Genomic DNA, 20711 nt, shown 5'->3' with positions numbered 1-20711 from the left:
ACAGGGAAAGAGAATGGGGGGGGGGTGAGGGAGGGGGGCCTCAGCATACGGAAGCAATAATCCGAATTAACAGAGTGGGGGAAAACCCTAGCACCGACCATTACCAAGAAGGAAAAAGAAATCCACTTAGAGAGGCCCCCAAAAACCCTAAAACCCGCATTCTGCCCAAAGACCGGGTCCCCCGCGCCCCCCCCGGCAGCCCCCGACCTTGGCGGCGGACCTGGCGGGGATCGGGTTGCTGTGGGGCTGCGTGGAGCTCTGAGCCGCAGATCAAATGGCTGGCGCGGGCCCGGCTCTGCCAGAGAAGTCACATCACAGCATTGTTTCTAGGCCGCCTCAGCTCCCTTTAATGAATAGCTGATCGAAAGTGCGTCTCAGGGGAGCAGCGAGCACCACGTCTCCCGGCTTTGATCCCCCCTTCCTCACCGGAGACTCGCGCCCCCCCCACCCCCTCCCCGCTTCGCCTGCACCACGCACCCCGCTCCCATCAGCCTCAGCTTGCGAGGAGCTCGCCTGATTGACGGCTGCTCTGATGTAAAAACTGCTTTGAACTTCAGACATTTAATTCCCATCAGGCTGCAGTCATTATTATTCCCCTTCAACACACTTTACATGTGGGGGCTAAGCAAATGTGGAAGATAAAAAATACATTTGCAAGCTCTTTGAATTTTACATCAAAAAAAGGAGGGAGCGAGGAGAAAGAGAGAAAAAAAGCTTCAAGCATTTTATTTTTTTTTTCCTGTGCCGATTTGGATCCACCATGTAAATGAAGGTCTTGGAAAAACATTCTGGTTTGGAGGGTGGATGGAAAAAACAGGAAATAAATAAATAAACAAATAAATAAATAAATAAATAAAAGGCAGGCCCTGAAGCTGGCATAATTATGCAGGTTTCGAGGAGGATCACCTTCAACAGCATCATCTGTGTTTTATTCCTTTCTCCTTTGTAAACGCGGGAGCTGGCAGCCTCCATCAGATGGGTGCGTATTCATGTCAGGGACAGAATTTTAAATAAAACATTTTTTGCCTCTTATTCGCATGCAAGGGACATCTTTAATCGACTTTAGCGCCGGCGTGGCTCGAGCAAGCCGTTTTACTCACGGACATCAAGTCGACACCTGTTTATTATCTACGGTTCTGCCTCGTTAATCTCATTAGAGATAAGGTCGGTAGCGTTAGAAACTGCGCTCCGGCTCTGAAGACGTGCTTCCATCTCGGCTCTGTCACACGGCGCGATCTCGCTCTTAATCCGCCGGCACACAGGCGCGGCGCTTCATTAGCGCAGCCGTCGGGGAGAGACCGGGAGAGCGGCTCAGTCGGGATGTGGGAGGGCAGCGCGCGTACAGGAGGAGGCGCGCGCCCCGAAACGAGCCCTTATCAGCGGCGCGATTAAACTCTTTAAGGTCACTCGAGCCCCCTCAGCCGCCTGCTCAAACAGCGGCTTCGTTAGCTCGCCCGCATGGAGAACGAGACCGCGCTGCGCCACCGGGCTCAGTTCTCACAGGATTTACCGGGAACAACAGGGGAGAGCAGGAGAACGGAAACGCAGGACGATCTAAAAGCGCAGTTAAACAAACCCGGCTTTTCACCTGACTCGTGATATTTGTTTCATGGGGGAGAAACCTGCCTCTGCAGTCAATACCTCGTGAAAAGGAAAGAAATCAAATCTGAGGAGCCACAAGAGCAAGGCGGTTTTTTTGCAGTGGTGGCAGTCGATGCTATTTACCAGAGGAGTCAGAAAATCGCCAGTGTTTTCTGTTGGTAAATAACACTATTCTATATCTCCCGTCTCCCATGCCAACTTCATTCTACAACAATCTCACAAAAACAAACAACTAGAGGAAGATGAAGAAAACGAAACAACACATTTCTTTCACAATCTACAATGTAGTTATGAAGCTTTAAAAATGCAAACATTTTCTGTTTGAATGATGTGTCGTTCACAATGTGCATTCACAAAACACATTCAGGATTTGTACATACTTTACTGAATATACCGCATGCACAGCAAATTACTTTGTCTTCATGTGAACCATTATTTCTATAAGGATTATCTGTGTTTCTAAAGTCCTCCCGGAAGGACAAACCCTTCCTACAGCTTCGAGGCAACATTCACAGTACTTCACATATTTTACGCCAGGTCCCTCATTTCCATTTCAGGTGTGAGCCATCAGACATGGAACTTGCTAGAAAACTGGTAAAACAAATTCTTAGTTCCTGCACCTACCAGCTGTCACACTGAAACATTCAAATGAGTCAGCTACAACTTCCTTCCATTTCTTAGCACATAAATCAGAATTTGAACAACTGATTTATTGATTTATTTATGTGTCATTTATTAGATAGGTCATGAATAATTATAACCGATTACAAAAATTTTCAACATCCAGTTTCAGTTGTCACATTTCCACTCGTTTTCTTGGTCCACCCCCACCAATACTGACTTTTGAATTTGCAAGATGAATCAACATTTGGCAATCACTACTGAGCTCATTTGAAATTCACAATGGATTTTGCCCTGTGCTAACCCACAGGACCCAGTTATGATACGTACCGTAGCCAGTTATGTTCTTGTTAAATATTGAAGAACAGTCAATTGATACAACCCCCATAAATCTTTCCAAATACAATGGCAATGAACAACCATTTCACATGCAGACAAATATTTGTTTAATGAACACAATTTTCAGCATTTGTAGTCGACAGGTCAAGTCAAAGGGCAGATGAGATTCTGGGTGTGTGACGCCGATCTGACACGGATAGTGTGTGAAATACTCTTCAAAGTCCAGCGTGGGTCAGGGCTGGGCCCAGGCAACAGCTGCACTGAGCAACACTGACGAGGGTTATGAAGGTCGCCCGTCCACTGGCCATGACAGGAATCACAATACTGAGCCCTCGCTCTGACAAGACGCAGCTCATTCCACCTGTGGTGATGCTCTCTTCCTTCAGCCATTGTAAATAATAAATAGATAAATAAATAAATAAAAAGTCCTTTTTTCACGAGCTAAAAAAAACCCATCACGCTCCAAAACCAGCTTCTGAAAATGAGCCCCTAGTCTGTTTTTTTTTGTTTTTCTTTGGAAGGACTTTGAAGTTCTGGGTGTGGGGAAGCGTCAGACGGAGCATCTCCACGATTCTGCAGCCCACTACCTTCCCAGAGCCCCGTCTTATATAATCTCTGCTTTGACTCTTCCTCACTTTCCCCATCGCGCTGCTGGAGAACAGCGGCGCCTGCTGCGGGGGGGGGACGGAAAGCCCGGCCCGGATTTCGCTCTCCGCGGCGGAGCCACGCTGCAGATGGGCGGTAAAGATTCCCCTCGGCGAGGAACGCGACCCAAAACCCCATTAATTCACAGCGAGGCTTCGGCGAGAGATAACACCATCAAAACAGCGGCTAGGCCCAAGTCAAACACCTCAAGCTGCTTCTGTGGAGATTAGGTTGAAAGCGGGCCCTCGCTGAACCTGGACTCTGCGCTGGCTCTTTTGAGGCACGTTTCAGACTGGATTTCGAGATTGCCTGAACGTCACGGCCAATGAAAGTTTCAGCTTGGCCCGCTGCCCGCCGCACCGACAGTTCTGCAGACATTATTATTAGCATCCATTAGGTTGCACATACGTCTCCACAAATGAAAATCAAGCCAGTTGCGCGCATCCTTTCATTCAAACTGGTGAAAAGTGTCCTTACAAAGAGAGGTGAAAAAAAACAAAACAAATACTTGTAATGTAAGAGATCAGTGAAGGAGGCTTTTGGAATGCATGATGTGGAGCTGGGAGACGGGTGTGGGAGATGGAGGCATTTTGATGGGGAGAGTGGGAGTGCATTTGGAGCTATGTACGTATGAGACCCTGGTGGACTAGTAGGATGGTTTGGCTACTGTGTAGAACCCGGGTTGGAGTAGGGAGATGGTCATTTGGAGCTACTGTATGTATGAGACCCTGGTTGGACGTAGTAGGAGTTGGTCATTTGGAGCTACTGTATGTATGAGACCCTGGTTGGACGTAGTAGGAGATGCTGATTTGTACACACGAGTGTGAGATGCTCGTTGGTTGTAGTGTGAGACGCTAGTTGGATGCAGAGTGAGGCGGTGGTTTGCAGTGTGAGGAGGTGGTTAGGTGCAGAGTGAGGTATGGTTGGGTGCAGTGTGAGGTACGGTTGCTTAGAGCACGCAGGGCTACTCACTCCATCATAGAGGGAGGAATGGTGCAGCAGTCCTGGATGGCAGTGAGCGGGGAGGTCAGGTGGGCAGTGTAAGACGCCTCCACCACCTGCTTGTTTCTGTTCACAACATCCAGGTAGCGGTTGAACTTCTCGCGTATCTTTTTCGCCAGCTGAAACACACACATTACACACACAGCATTCATGAGAACAGTTTTCCCCTGAACTCTGAGGTCAAACGACTTTCACATGCTCATGAAAGGAAGAGTTCTGCTATGTGGAATATGCAGGAGTATTACTGGCAGGACTACTTTCTTCAGTGTTGCACAGGATTACTTTTTTTTTCTGCTTTCTAGGTAGAAGTAAAAACACTCGGACGCCATTAACCAAAATAATAAAACAACACAATCATAAATTATGACATGTAATTGGCTAACGATAAAATCAGAAATACATAACGGTCGGTCACACAACACTGATAACAGCCTGGCTGGGCACGCCGTCAGCTCATGATTTCCGTAACAACAGCAGAAAAGCCCTCTGCCGCCAGGGCCAATCAGAACATCACATTAAAGGGAGACGGCCACATTAGAGAACTCGGGGGCCAATCAATCAATATTATACCTGCACCCAGCGTCTAGAAAGGCATGAAAGGATGACACCTGGCCCCTTTGCATTTCTGGTTAGTCCCGAGTCGCAGCATAATAGCGACAGCGACATGAAAGCTAATTGGGTTTCCCAGCGCGGGGCGCAGAGTGAGCTGGTTAGAGCCGGCTCGCCTGGGCGCTGGACGCGCGCTTCAATTACGGCTCTCACAGGGGAGCCGGGCCTGAATGGCCGGGCCCGTGCGCGCCAGCCTTTCATTCAGCGCGCTCCTCCTGGCGGGCTCATTAGCGCCCGGCGCGCCAGCGCTCGGCCCGGGTGTGGGAGCGGGATCCATGCGCTCGTCTCCGGGCGGGGCCAGGAGAACCGCGGCTCTTTACGGCACCGGCTTCGTGAGAGACGGGAGCCTGGGGGGGGAAACGCGCTCGGGGAGGGGGGGGAAGGAGAAACGGAGCTACGGCGATCGCTCTCTCCTCCGAACGCCACAGCACGTTAGCCAACAACGCTGAACCAAAGAGTGGGGAACGTACAACATCTGGCTGATTAATAAGCCAGCAGGTACACCTATTATTTCCAAACTTGGCCGACGGCTCGGCCCAGCTGTTGCACATTTACAGGAAAGAAGGCGCGTTCTAGCCAAAGCGAGAGTGTATGAGGTATTTCTATTGCTCTGTTAAATGGGACCTGGTTCAACAGCTTAAGTGGTAACAGAGCGAAGTCGTACAAATTGGGAAGTAGAGGAAAGTGTTTACATTCGATATCATGGCATCGAGCACAAGTCATTTTACTAGACAAAGGCCCTGTGTGTGTGTGTGTGTGTGTGTGTGAAGAGCACGGTCACGCAGCACTCTCACACTTCCTGTCAGCGGTTTCCTCTGGACCCTCCTCCGCAGAGGCCCCTTCCCGCCAACCGAACGCAGGGATTACCTCTCAGCTTCAGGGAGCTTCACACCCCCCTTGACAGAGCAGAGACCCTCGGGGTCACCCTCTGAGGCTCCACGGAAATGTCAGCAGCGTTTGAAAGACAGCAATCTCCTCTTTCCTTAAAGGCCCCTGATGCACGGCCGTCACGTCAGCCTCACTCGTATAGGGGTTTGCCCATACAGGGGTTTGTGCTCACATGGAGGTTTGCTCATACAGGGGTTTGGTTCATACAGGGGTTTGCCCATACAGGGGTTTGCCCATACAGGGGTTCGGTTCATACAGGGGTTTGCTCATACAGGGGTTTGCCCATACAGGGGTTTGTGCTCATATGGAGGTTTGCTCTCATATGGAGGTTTGTGCTCACATGGAGGTTTGCTCATACAGGGGTTTGGTTCATACAGGGGTTTGCTCATACAGGGGTTTGCTCGTACAGGGGTTTGCTTGTACAGGGGATTGCTCACATGGGTTTGCTTGTACAGGGGTTTGCTGGAGTCCGTCAGCAGTATGGTGTAATTAAGTGATCCAGTCAAGCTTCTCACCACCGTTTTCAGCTCATCCTGCTTGTCACAGACATTTTTCCTCATGCTGATTTATTAGCAAGATTAGAAAATGTGGTTTTGAAGATTTTGCCTTACTCTGCAAGTCAAATCCCCCCTCACGACATTACACACCAATAATCTCTCAGGATGGACCAAACTCACATCACTCATGAGAATTGACAAGTCTATCTTCAGGGCCTATAATGCAAGGAGTAGACCTTCATGTAGCCTACTGCATCTACCTTAAAGCAAAGTAAACATGTAAATTCCCCTTTAAAAATCTAGTCTCAATATGAGGCTGTTCAAATCAGTAAAACAAGATTTTCTGTTGCCTATATTGCATTAACTACATGTACAAATAAACCAGATTTCAATAAATGTTTTTATAACTAATGCATTAGTTCATTAATGGCTCTGATCGATATAGCCTATTAAGTGTGTGCATCTGTGCACGTTCTCCTGTCCTTCTAAGATCTAAATCCCGAAGCTCTCTCGGGTGAATATGAAAAACACATTTCCACTACACTTCTTTCCTGGTGGACAGAGAAAGACACCATTTTGTAAATTGCGACAGGAGAGATATTTCATTCCGGAAAGGAACTCTTCAAATTCTTCAAAGAGCTACCAGGGAATCAGTTACACAGAGGCTTGCACTCAAAGTGCTGCCTCCATATTTCACAGCACACACACAAACATAAACAGACTCAAAAGGCCGGACACAAAAGCTGATTGAAGTATGCTAAACAACATCAACCATCCTCACAGGTGTGTCTAGCTAGAAGAACATTACTACAAACATTGAAACTGCTTTACAAAAAAAAACACCTCCTTTACATTTCAGTCTTCAGAGTGCAGCTGTGTGTCCCTCCCAGCACTGTTCAGGGATGGAGGGCTGCCATGATGACGACACCGCCATTAAAGAAAGCATTACGCTTAGTATTCATTTCAATTGTGCTGCTAAATGGCACCCCGTATTCAGCCAAGAAAACCAAACAAAGAGAAATGTGAACAAAATCAACAAACGTAATAATTAATGATTCATACCACCTCTGACAAAGTTCTTAAGAAAAAACCAAGGAGGATTCAGAGGCTTCAAAAAAAACCTACACCTTTGTTGATTCTGTTGCCATGGTTTCTCTGGGCAGCCAAAAGCAACACGCACACATTTAAGAGACCTGACAAAGACAACAACTTTGCACACGTAGCAGTGCCTAGGACCATCGCAGTGATGATCAACAGGGACTTGCACTGGCACAGAGTCAGGCAGGAGAGGACTGGGGGGGGTCACATGGCTTCATCCACACGGCCAGTGTTTAAAAAGTGGGCCTTGTTTGCCAAACTCTGGCAGATGACAGAGCTGAAAGGAGTCCAATGGAAAGTACTCACCTAGCCTACACCCTTCCACACGCACTGAGAAAACAGCCCAACGCAGCAGAGAAACGAGCTGGCTGGCCTGCCAGGTACACGGACCTTGTTTTCAACAGCGCTGCTCAAACATACCAGCCCGAAACATCTGGAGCCAGACAAAAGCGGCCTCTTGTGCATAACGTTTGGAATCTGTTTTTCACAAAACCTGAAAGCCAGATCTTTTCAGTTTTAATCAATGTGTCAAAAAGAGTCGTTGCCAACGAGCCACTTAAGTTCTTACACACACTCGTGGGGAGCAAACAGCTACAGGTTAGACTAATTCATGCAGGGCTTTTCTCTGAGGCTGGAAAAACAAATAACTTCTTGCCCGTTCTTGCTTTCCGCTTTGTGATTTCAGGAGAGGGTTCTGGAGCGCGCCTGAGCTGCTGTCAGGCTGCTGTCACTTCCCCCAGATTTATTTGGGGGACGGGAGCCATGACGACGTTAATGCCATGCGAAAGGAGCAGGAGATACGGAGCGCTCCAGACTGAGGCCCAGGGGCGAGTTCCTGTCAGAGCTCCCCGCCGGGCCCCCAGAGCTCTTTAATCACCGGCAGGGTTTGGGACGGAGCCCCTGTTTATTTTACCCAGTACCTGATAAGGCTCCCGCCATATGTTCCTGGATCCCCACGGCGCAACGAGGCAGAGCGCCAGTACTCCCCCACAAACAAACGCCTCCGCGGCGCGCTACACGTTCGACGGGTTGGCGGTTCCAGAAGTTTCCGAACGCTGAATCTGAATGGCAGGCAAATGGGCGAAGCTCCGCCGCGTACGCACGCGCTCAAACGCGCTTCGCGTCACGGACGCGGAGCGAGAAGGCTCCGGACTGGATACGCTGGCTTCGCGTCCGCTCTACAAACGCCCTGCGCAGTTCAGGAGCTCACGGCGAGAGGGAATGCCTTAGAGAGGAGCGGGTACGGGGGAAGGAATATTTCAGCGTCAGGAGAACAGCAGCAGCACAAGGTGAACGGAGCGTTTTCTCTCCTCAGGCTCAAACCGTGGCATGAACACAGCGTGGAACACAGCGTGGAGCACAGTGTGGAAGGTCACTCAGAAACCCTGCGTTCAACACGGCCTCTCTGGGGACTCACCTGCTGCACTTCGGTCTCGCCGTTTGAAGTCTTTTCAGTGTACACGAAGGAGTTGAAGATTCTCTGAAAAAGAGAAGAAATACGGTCAATATAATATAAAATCACAGTTCAATAACACCAAAATTGGATCATCTGAAAGAAAAATCTTCTGAAAAGGCTTTTCTGGTAAAGCTGAGCGACACGCTCGGTTCCACCAACAGGGAAGTTCAATCATTCAGTGGGATTTCTTCTGGGCACAATCTGGTGGTCTACATGCTACTTCGTCCTAAGCATTCCATCAGATTTTTACACTTAGGCCTACTCTAGAAAGAAAAGTACAAGTCGGCTTCTAAAGTACAAGCCCTTTATCTTGCTTTTTCACGGCTAATGATCCGTTTCCTGAAATTATGCCATTTCTACTAATTGTTGTAAATTGCAATAATTTTGTTTTGCTTACAAAAATCAGACTTTCCCAGGAGAGATAATTGTTAACAGGCAATGCTGCTATGATTCTGGCATGTGGCTGTAAGGAACAGCCATATCATGGAGGGGTGGTCTCTCAGAGTGAACTCTGGGTCGACGTGACGATACTATGGATACTGTCTCCATAGAAATGTCATGCTTCCAGTTCTGGAATGAAGACACAGTGCAGGATCAGTCCTGGTCCTCTAGCACACCCATGGAGCCTCGTGGGCCCAGTAAAGGTAAGAGCTGAAACTGTAAAAAACCACCCTGTACCTCAAATGTTCACCCTCAAACACTCACAACCCCAAAATTCTGGCACAGCATCATTTTAACCCGTTTCTTGAGCCAACCGCTGGTCACCAAACACAGAGCTACAACTACCTGACTGGTATCCTTCACCGGAAACTTAAAAAGAGGGAATATTCCAAAAATAAACCATCCCTCACACTGTAAGAAAACTCTAATTTATTCTTCATAAATGACCACAAACATGCATTTTCACTTCTATGAAGAAAAATGTATATGGATGAATTCTTACTTCATGCAAGATTCTTGTACTCACTTTCATGAATACTGACGGGAAATCATTAAACTTTATTTTTTTTATTCAGCAAAAAGTATTAGATGTACTTATTCAAGTAATAAATATGGAATCCCATGGTTGAATATTCAAAAGATCAAACACGTGCCTTACTATGCCAGACACTCAACATCACACGTAGTGGAGATCTTTGTGGTCTAAATCAGGATGACGTAGCTACAGTACACAACCGGCAGCCTCCAATACCCCTCCTCCCAAATACACACTTACACAAAACCGCATTGCAGCTGATCTCCTGAGTGCCACAAACCTCCCCACAGCTGAAGCAACACTCGCTAACAGCTACAACCACCGAGAGGCACGAAATCTAGCTAAATAAATACTCCCCTTAAACGGGCAGCAGGTGTTTCACTCTGAGCGGCTACGCTACGCGCGCGGCTAAATCTGCTTTCACGGGGATTATTCCATCCACTTCTTTCCCTTTCGCTCGTCTTCACCGACTGTCAGACAAATGCCAGCAGGCGCGAAATTACCCAGAATTCCTCCGCTCCGCAGAAACCTGAAATTCATACTGCCCTCGCTGCACCAACAGCGGTGAGGTACCCTAATCCTCCCGCAGACCTCATTACAATTCAGCATTGCGGTGGGACGAGGTCTGGGGGAAGGCCACAGAAGCAGGCACATTTCCTGCTCCGCTTTTTCCCCCAAGAACCCGTCAAACCTCTCATCGGCGGATTAGGGCTGGAAAGTTCCGCAAGTCTCCGCGAATCGCAGAGGAGCCTGTCACTGGAAACTGCGATGGGGGTTTAATGAAGAAAAGGGAAGCGCTTATTGGGTTTTGTCTTATGGGCCGGGGGCCGCTAACTGGGAGGAGGGGAGGGCTTGGGATGCGGCTGAAACGCGCTAGCAGACCTGCGGATGCCTGCCGTCACCTGACGCCTCCCCCGAATTCCACACAGCGCTGCGAAACACACATCACTCACACGGGCGTACACACACGCGCGCACGCACATGACGGGCCGGGAGCCGTCACCGGTTCCCCTTTACCTAAAAGCGCTCAGCGGGCGCTCTTAGGAGACGGGGCTTCGGACGCTGAACCCACAAGTAAAGACGCGCTGCGGGACGCGTGCGAGACGAACCCGCGCGCAGACGCACACACGCGCAGACGCACACGGGCGCAGACGCACACGGGCGCAGACGCACACGGGGGGCCGCGTGTTCCCCCCTCGCGGAGCGTTTGTTTTTCGAGCTGCTCTGATGACTTTCGCAGCTATGCCTCGGGGCCGGGAGGAATGTTGCAGCTTGGAACCCGAGCCGCTGCAATGTCACCCCGGCGACCGCGGCGGGGCGGCTCCCCCGAGGGGGGCGGGGAGGGGTCACCGCCTCGGGAGCTTTCGGGGGGGGGGGGGGGGGGAGTGCAGGGGTAGAGAGCACTGCGTAATTACGAGCGTGGCCCAGGCCTGGACTGGGCTTCCTGGACTGGCTGAGGCTGGTGTTACGCTGGAGCAGCCCCCGCCGCACGCCTGTTTCCACTACGCCTCGGCGGGGAGGTCAGACGCGCGTCTCTCGCTGCGCTGCGTATCGCCAGGGCGGCCAGGCTAGCTGCGCCAAGGCCGCGCGTGACCGGCAGAGATGACACGGGAGGCGGCGAAATGAAGCGGGGCCCTCTCCTTCCCCCTCCCCCTCCCCCGTCCGAGCGCCCCGCCCGCTCTCTTCGGCATGCGTTAAATCGGACCGGCCCTTTGGAGTGTCCCTCGCGTCTCCGCAGAGCCGCTCCCCTAAGCGCCGTCTCCAGAGAGAACAGACTCCTCAGACGGCCGCGCCGGAGAGGCTCTGAGGGGTCTGGGGCATTTCCATTAAAACGGCGCAGCTGAGGGATAAACCCGTTAGCCATTCAGCCGCCTTCAAAGGCCGGCCCCCGAGCGCTAATCCACATTCATTTGGGATTGCGGCGGGCCGGCGGAAGGGCGCGATGGCATGAAACGGTTTGCAGATAAGTTTCCTAATCCTCTCTTTAGGCTGCGTGGCAATAGTCTTCAGGTGGACCCGGTTGGGCCTGGGCTGCCCAGCCTGCAGTCGCACCCCAGGGGCGCGCAGGGGGGCTCTCCGAGCCTGCGGGGCCCATCCCCGGCCGGCCCGGTCCACCTGCGGCGCGGCGCGGCCCGGTTCGGCGGGTCACCCCCGGGCGGGCGGGCGGGCCTGAGTAAAGGGCACCTGCACTGGAGCGGGTCTGGAGCAGCTGGGGAGGCCGGGGTTCACCCAGGCCAGCGGCACCGGCTTATAAACCCCGCAGATGAAAGGCCAGACAAAAGCAGCGAGGAGCCGGGGAAGACGCGGCCTGCTTCCTGCGGCAGGTAGCGCACCAGCCCCCAATCCCCCCCCCCTCCATCCCCCCCGGTCCCCCCCACAACCAATATACTCTTTGCACTACAAAGGGCCGGAGCCAAAATGAAGAGTCTTTGCTTTCCCTCTGATGTGCTTTTTCCACCCCCACCTCCCCCGACTCGGCTTCTAAAGACAGGATGCCTGCAAAGCAGGCCTGAGCCAGACGAACCCTGCACCTGTGAACACTGTGCGCACGCACCCCTACCTTCCAGCAGCCTGCAGATGCACACTCACACCCGCAGCCCACCAAAACAACGGCCTGCACCCTCTTCATACTGTAATAAACCGCTGTAGCGAAAGATATGAAAAGCAGAGATTTGACGTATAAAATCATAGATTATTTGAGGATTAAACGTACGCAAATCATTTCACATATGGATTAAAAATAAATCGGTGTCCTTGCCCGACAAAGCATTCGAACAAAGGGAAGCAAATCCAGCGTCATTTGCCTGCGTTCTGATTCACGGCAGAGCAGATTGCCTAATTAAATGCCCAACTGTCGCTGCTTGCCAAAAGCCTGGTTCATTCTAGTGGCAGTGAATGAAGTAAACCACATTCGTCACATCTTCCAAACTCATTTTTACATTGTGGAATCCCCAAAGCTGCTTCTCCGGCCAATGAGAGACGCGCCTTTGAAGACGGAGAAAAGCGCAAAACAGATTTTTTATTTTTTTTTGCTCCTCCGTTTGAAAAAAGAACTGGTGAAATGGCTGATGGGTATTGTGTGGGGCAGAAACGCGGGCAAATTAGTTCCACATGTAAGGAAGGAAAACATTTCTCTCTCCTTTTTTTTTATTCCTTCACATCAATGTGTGACTGAGTTGTCATGGCACGGAGATTTCCATACAAAATGGATCTTGGTGACGGACTGTTTATTTAATAAAACATTTCTACAACTCCATTTATTTGATTTTTTGAAAGTGAGGAAACGTGGCGGTTTAAGGCACACAAACTGGCGAGCCCGTTAGGAAAATGACTTCTGTGCGTATCCGTGGGTACCGTTTGAGTAACACTAACAACCTACAGCACGGCGGACAAAAAACCAACCGCCACCTCAGGGACGTGGCCGTTATCGAAGCTCGGGACTACAAAGGACGAACAGCATTAAGCGGCAGCTTCACCAGCTAGCCTTTACGCTAAGCAGAGACAAGCGAGAGCCTCGCTCGCGAGTGTGAACGCATGCCCGCGTCTCAGCACACACAGGAAACAAAATGGCTGACTGGAGAGCGAGCGCGTGAATGAAAGGAGCTGACGTATCTCCGCTGCGAGCTGCGGCTCAGCCCCACGCGGAGAGGAGACGGCCGACGCAGCCCGGGCCCCGCAGTAACGAACCCCTTTGTGAAAACACCGCAGGGCCCGCTGAGGGAGCGGGTCACGGAGCCCAGCCCCTCACACATCTGACATCCACAGCGCCACTGTTTTCTTTTGCTCGGGCAGACAGGATATAATGGTTTCCACATGTAAGGGGGTGGGGGGGGGGGTTGTGGGGGGCCCTAAATAACAATGATAACGGTCGAGATGCAGCGTGTTCAGTTTGGCCCTCTCTCTCCCTCTCAGAAAGCCAATGCCCAGGACTGTTCCAGTTTGGAAATCTGGACGCACACTATATCCGTCAGCGTTAGGAAAACAATGTCTGTGACAATTGTTGAAGAGCAAGAAATTTAAACACCCATAGGGCTTATAAAAAAAGGAGCAAAACTGGCCGATCTATTTCCAGTCCTTTCCACTCATAGCTGCAAATCAAATATATGAGAAGCAATTATTCTGGCGGAGTGGAGTGCTAAGCTGAAATATGACAGAATCACAGAATTTCAGAAAATCTTTTTTTTCCCCCAAAATAAATAACTAATCTGCGACAGACTAGTCCTCAAGTTTACAAAAGGCTTCCACCAAGCAAAATTATAATCTTTATCTTACAAACCACCAAATAGCGTAGCCAACAGCCAATGCAAAAGACATGAGCCACACTGGGTATAATCTAAAGGACTGGACTTCTTAAAACAGCACGCCGTCATGTAATGATGAGTAAAAACAACCTATTAGTGCACCGGCAGAAAATGTTCAGTTCTCTCCAAATTGAACACACAAGTATTAAACCTGAAGTCCTGAAATATCTCTGGACATGGAAGCTTTCACTCCATAAAATCTGTCATGGACATAAATAATTAGAAGCTGGCAAGTTCAGCAACAACTGAAATTAAAGAGCTGCACTGAAGAAAAATGGTAGAACTTTTCCCTTTTGTTGTCAAAGTTAAGGACAAATGTTGACTGAATCCAAGCCAGATGATGGAGCCAACAAGTCCTGGGGCAGATTAAGACAGAAAATAGCAGGCGGCACTAAAAAGGAAAGGTGCTCAAAGGTAAAGAAAAAAGGAGCAGCCCTAGCTATTCAAAACAGTGATTAAATCAATCTTAACTTCTGATTAAATAAAAAAAACTTTTCACCCGGCAGAATGAGATATTTAAAGAAACCCGAGTACAAACAGGCAGCTATATAAAGAGGCAGGCTCTCCAGGAGAGGACACTGAAAGGCAGAAGCCCGCCCGCCCGCCCGCCCGCACGCCAGCGCGAGGCTAAGCCGCCACACAAAGCCCTCCTCTGAGCGAAATGGAGCTCGCGCCTCCGCCTGACATTCCCCAAACTCATCCATCTCCCCGGACCCGGGGAGCAGCTCTCCCGCTTCCTGCCCCCGGGATTATCCCCGCTCATCACGCCACGTCCGCCGTGCGAGGGGGGGGGGGGTCTGAGCGCCGCGCTAAATCAGCCTCGGACGGGCCGAGGGACAGGAAGCGAGGCACTCGACAAAGGAGCGACGGCGGCGACTGGGGAGGCGAGGCAGAGCGTCTCCCCGTGACCGATGCCGAGGTGGGGGGGTTCAGATGGAGACTGTAACACGTTTTCTAGTGGGACCGCTACATCACGGCCAGTCACGGCAGGCCAAACGCTCAGGACTTGAGCACAGCCCAAGTTCGCAGAAGGTTGACTTGGCTATCTTTGGCGGTGTTAAACAGCTCAGACTAGCCTCAAGCAAGTCAAACAAGAGCACTCCCATCCCCCAGCAATGTTCCTACATTTTCTAAATATGACCGCAGTCCAATCTGGTAAAGATTTTCAAAATTAGAGACAGCAGAAAATCAAGCAGTGCCAAAACAACAACGTTCTGCGCAAACTGGGGAAACTGTTCCTGTGTGCTGTGACACTCTGAACCCAGGTAGACTCAAAGTCACCCGGCAGGCTCTCCAAACCTGAGCTGCGTTGGCCTGGGAAAGATGCACGTCCATCTCCACGGTCAGTGTGTGGATTGCTCCATTTTAAATTAGGGTGTCGCTGGCTACTCAGATCTACAAAAAAGCATGGCGGGCTGTACCTGTGGCTGGAAACTTTCGGGGTGCCCAGAGAAGCGCCTGTGGTGCTGTAACGGTGAACGGTCCAGGCAGAGGCGCGATGAGAAACATCTGCCACGGGTCAGCGCTCGGGTTGACGGTAAAGACGCTGGAGGATTCCTTACAGCAGGGAGAGCACCGGCCACCTGAACCGCACTTTTACGGCTAGCGCGTAAATCACCCAGCTCCCTTTGACTCTGATCCTCTTCTCAGAGCCGTCAGAATGAAGGATGCTCCCCTGAACATAGCACACAGATGCAATTACACCGTCGCTTCTGAACCTCCCCGCTCTCCTCAGCACTGTGTCTAACACATAACTTGGAGAACTGGACTGACTTCAGCTTAAAAGAAAAACAGACTGGGAATAATAGCCCGTTGTAGTTTCTCCACCCTCAGATTCAGTTTCTCAAAGAGACGCTCCACAACACCTTTTTTTTTTCATGAGCACGTGTGCACCAGTTTGACTAACAGACAGGCATTTGGAAGAACCAAAGAAAAGGAGCACTGGCTTTGTTTGGAGGCAAACACACCTGAATGTGCTAAAAATACTCAGACCCAGCAGGCTGGAGAGGAACAAGGGCCTTCCAGTTTCATTCACATCAGCATGGCCTGTGATGACAGGCAGACATTAGGATGTGGGTGCAGTTCTCCCAGCGCGCTCTGAGCTGGTGTGGGAACTGCGTTAAAGCCCAGCTCTCTGCCTGCCTCCGGCCCCTCTGGGCCCTGCCGGTGGTTAGGAGGAACAGCCCGCAGCGCCCGCAGACAGCAGGCCATCGCCGCGGACGTGCCCGCTGCCAAAACATCTCACCAAAACCCCCAGGAGCCGGCCGGGCCCCAGAGACTCCGGCGGCACTCGCGCCACCGCCAAACCCACACGGGGCAGGTCCGCTCCCGCGGCCGCCTGACCAACATGCCGGCCGGAGCAGGGATTTGGCACGCCACGCCGAGGGCCAGGGAGCGTGCCAAACAGTCAATTTCACCAAAATAAATAAGGACGGCTAAGGACCTGATTTTCCAGAAATGAAGGGAAATGGAGATGAAAGGTCCCAGAAGGGCCGTTTAAAAATAAGGTAAGGAGGCCATCAAGCGGCGTCTACAGGCTTGTTAATGGCAGCGCTCTCGATCGGTCGCGCCAAGCTAAACGGACCTCACCTAACCCACCGCTGCTCCCAATCTGCGTTTCACTTCAGGACCAGTTATCTGAGGAATACCGTAATATCCTCAGCTGCAGCTGAGCCATGGCCTTTGGCAAGAGAAAAGTTATCAGAAGTTTTTTTCGGAGATGTAGAGAGAGAGAGAGAGAGAGAGAGAGAAGGAAAGCAGGAGTGGCTCAGAGGTGGTCCTTCTGGAGTGAAAATCATGTGAGATCCTGTGGAAGCACTCGAAGAGGCCCTGGCGACACCCTTCAAAGAGCAAGGCAGCTCCTTTCATGTCACTTTCAGGCCTTCTACTCGGAATTTGGTGAAGGAGCCGTAATGGCGCCAGCAGGAGGCGTAGGCTGCTGTCCTGAGTGTCAGGGCCGCGATCGCTTCCTACCCATAAGGCCCGGCTTTAGCCTGGCCTGCCTCCATTAGCCTCTGCCACGTTTCTAGGCTAGCATATTGCAGTGTTTAGGACCTCTCCCGGAGGGACCACTATGAAAAGGGAAGCCAAATGTCAGCGCTGTCCAGGCAAACAAAGGAAACAACAACACCAACAACAGAAAAACCCTGCAGACAACCTGCGCTGGTCACACATTCACAGGATGACATATTACAAGCTGAACTCCCAGCCTGGCCTTTGATTCTTCCTTACATCCTCACAAAAGAAGGTGTCTCAGCAGTGGAACTTTAAAAAAATATATATTGTTTTGAAGCCAAACAAGGCTGCATATATCCAATTCCCACCATAATTTGGAATGTTCAATTATCTACAACTGCTCATGCTAACTCGAGAGTCCTCCATAACACATGATGCAACTACTACTACTGGTCACACCACAGAGTAAACTGGCATAGAGTGGAGTCGGACGAAGACCATTCATATGCAGCTTTGACATGCAGTCTATGGGTGCCCTGATCGACCAGTGAGGGTCACTAGAGAGCAATGAAACGTGGACCTCTAACCTACTCTGAACCCGTCCATCCTGTAATCAGGAATTGTAGGTTTCCCCAATGGAGTCAGCGGCCACAGTCAACACCGGCACGTCCAGGATTCGATCCGAGGCGATGAGTCTCATCCACGCACCACAGCGTGGTGCTTCAACCGAACGAGCCATCCAGCAGCTCGCAGCTGTGGAACGTTTTATTAGCGCTGACCCCCGTCTACTGCAGGAAGCCGCCATGCCAAAGAACACACATAAAACGGGAACGTCTTCCAGTGCGCGCAGCGGAGCGGGGCAGGAAAGGCTTTACTTTATCAGCGGTGCAGAAACACTGGGGGGAAAAGGAAACCTTCCGTCAGGCCAGGCGCTTTGATGCCCGGCCACTCCATTCCAACACTTCCACTTCAGAGGAATGTCGGGCCGCAAAGTCGATAGTGTATGGGGGGGCGGGGGGGCGGGCAGGCAGGGAGGTTGGGGACAAAGAAGCCCACCCGGAATCTTGGCGACCCTCAGCCACCCTGAAGGCAACGGCTCCGGCGATGACGCGAGCGCTGAGGCTACGGCGGTGTCTGGCGGGGAGCCGTCCGCGTAGGCCCGTCACCCCGCCACCCGCGGCCACCGGCCGTTTCCCACGGTGGCTGCAGCCTGTGTGAAGGACACACCCACCCGCACGGCTGCGTATTCCATCAAGGAGCAGGCGGGTCGGGAGCATGCGGCTCGGGCCGGGAAAATGGCAGACAAGAAAGCGCAGAACAGGGAAGGCCGAAGGCTGAAGCGAACGCGGCGTGCGACAAGACCTCGGCGGGGGCGCTGTGTGAGAATCGTTACATTTCTGCCGTCTGGCTAAGCCCCTAACGCGCGTTCCGCTGGGCCGGAGAGGGATCCCACCGTGCGCTTTAGCCCCGGGGGCACAGGCCGCTCCGCCCTGACCACCGGCGGTCCGGCAGGCCCGGGGTCTGGCAGCGCTGGCCACACGGTCCGTTAGGCACGGGCTGCACTCTGGGTCCGCTCCCGCGGCCAGGTCCTGGGGTGAGGGGTCCCGGAGGCCCGGGGGGGGGTCCCAGAGCCCGTCTGACTCGATTAGTCTCCGACGGAGGGGCCCCCGGCCCCCTTCCAGCCTCTGCACAGCAGCTCTCGGCCGGGCGGCCATCTTCTCTTCCTCCCACACGGGCAAAGCAGCCTTTAATGAGAGCCTGGCTCACAGAGGAGGCCTCCCGCCTCAGACAGGAAGTGTGTTCAAGCAGAGTTCACACACAAAAGAGAATGAGAGAAAACACTGTTCAAAGACTCTTTCGCCACTGCATTGTGGGTCAGTGAAATATGCTGCAGTACAGATCTGCATTAAAACTCGCATGAACCATGCTAAAGCGCAGCTACTGCAGGCATCACTGCATAGCAACCTATACTGACCATGCTGCTAAAGCTCTCCTGCAGTACAGATCCCCATAACCGCACGCTAAAGCTCTCCTGCAGTACAGATCCCCATAACCACATGCTAAAGCTCTGCTGCAGTACAGATTTGCATAACCGCATGCTTAAGCCCTGCAGCGGTACAGATCCGCATAACCGCATGCTAAAACTGCTGCAGAACTCCCGCGCTAACACAGCCCTCCACATTCTCCCAACTTGCCTTATCTCCAGCCCGCTCAACTCAGGCATCTGTGTGTCACTCACATTGCAGACTCAACGCTCACGACGTGTGATGTGACTGACACAGAAACAGACAGCGGAGCAGGGGAGGGTCGGCGGGGCTGGGGAGCAGAGATAACTGTGACAGGAATACGCTCCGAATACCGCAGACGGCCAGATACCGTCCCCAATGGCGTGGCTGAGGAGGAGCGCGCTAATTACCTCCTCAAAGCCATCGTCGTCCTCATACAACAGACCTCCAGCTGGGCAGTAAAAGACCTGACGGTTTGGATAAGGAAATCCACCACAAAAGGATCCCTTTAGGGGGAAGCCAGAGAGTATTTACAGAGCCGATACCCTACAAAGAGTTATTTCAGCACCTGCAACCTGCTCGCGTGCTCTCGTCTCCCAATTCCTACGTGCCAAAACCATGCCAAAAACCACAGCTATAACTCCAAAGGAAAAGCAAATAAAAAAATCCACTGGGGACCAATTAAAAATAAATCAATTTGTAGGAAAATATAAATTATTTTCCAAGGTTAAAGGCATACTATGCAGGATGAAAATATCAGAAGACAACATGCTCGGTCATCACTGTGATGCACCGGCAATCTGTCAGTGTGCACTTCTGCCCAGTCCTTGCTTGTCTGCCTGTATTTGATATTATAAGAAGTGCAAATGAAAATGGAAACGAGGGATCGCATTTTCAATCAAAATTTCGCCAGGGTTTTTGTGTGAGCACACAAAAACGATAAGGCAAATGGATGCAATGGTATTGCACTTGGATTTATGTCATTGTCGTTATTGTGTTGCAAAAACATAACTTGGCAATTGAAACATTTCATTTTTGTCATGGATAATGCGGTTACAAAAAGAAACTTATTTCAAATGTGGTTTTCATTTTCATTTAAATTATGACAGGGTTGTGTCACAGAGGGAAAGAAAAACTGAATATGGAATGGACTTTGCATTTTAAAACAAAAGTTTTTCTTTTTCGCATTTTCATCTGAATAAATATGTCATGATTAATGCGCGCATCGAATGAAACCAAAACATAGGCATAATTGCCAATTTCAAGTTTCATTTGAATTCTGGTGTGGATATGCGTCCATTCCTTGGTGGCTAATCTAATGCTATCCAAGTGGCCGGTCAGCACTCAGGTTAGGTAGCTGGCATTATTAGCTAACTAAATTCAGTTATGTTTGCCTACGTTAGCTGGCTGGCCATGATGGCATGAGAATATGCTGCGGGTAACAAAGTAAAGGAAAAACAAGGCTGGTGGATAAGATTCCAATCCACTTCTCTCGGCTCATACGGGCTAACTAGCAATCGTTTACTAGGAAATACGGGAGTCCACAAATTGAAAAATCCTACTACCCCGATAGGAATTTTTTTCCGAAAACAGTTCTGCTACTGCAGACCAATATCCTTAGACGGAGAGAAACAAAATGCATTTTGCACTAAATTCATATCTTAGGGGAATGTGCGGCTGTGTGCCTTTGTTGCCATGGGGGTTGGCTGGTAGGCC

General features: G+C 51.0%; 1 protein-coding gene across 1 annotated transcript in view; it reads right to left on the bottom strand.

The window, feature by feature from the left end:
• The window catches only part of cachd1 (cache domain containing 1), a 69872-nt gene that overhangs the window by 27915 nt on the left and 21246 nt on the right, over nt 1-20711 (bottom strand). The window contains exons 2-3 of the mRNA XM_064331932.1: nt 8719-8781; nt 4180-4328 (exon numbers count right to left, since the gene is read on the bottom strand). Of these exons, the coding sequence (XP_064188002.1) occupies nt 4180-4328; nt 8719-8781 (212 nt within the window). The remainder of the gene's footprint in view (nt 1-4179; nt 4329-8718; nt 8782-20711) is intronic.

This window comes from Anguilla rostrata, chromosome 4, assembly GCF_018555375.3.
Source record: "Anguilla rostrata isolate EN2019 chromosome 4, ASM1855537v3, whole genome shotgun sequence".
In the NCBI taxonomy this organism is placed as follows: Eukaryota; Metazoa; Chordata; class Actinopteri; order Anguilliformes; family Anguillidae; genus Anguilla; species Anguilla rostrata.
Note: the sequence above shows the minus strand (reverse complement) of the source record. Positions and strands in the feature narration are given on the sequence as shown.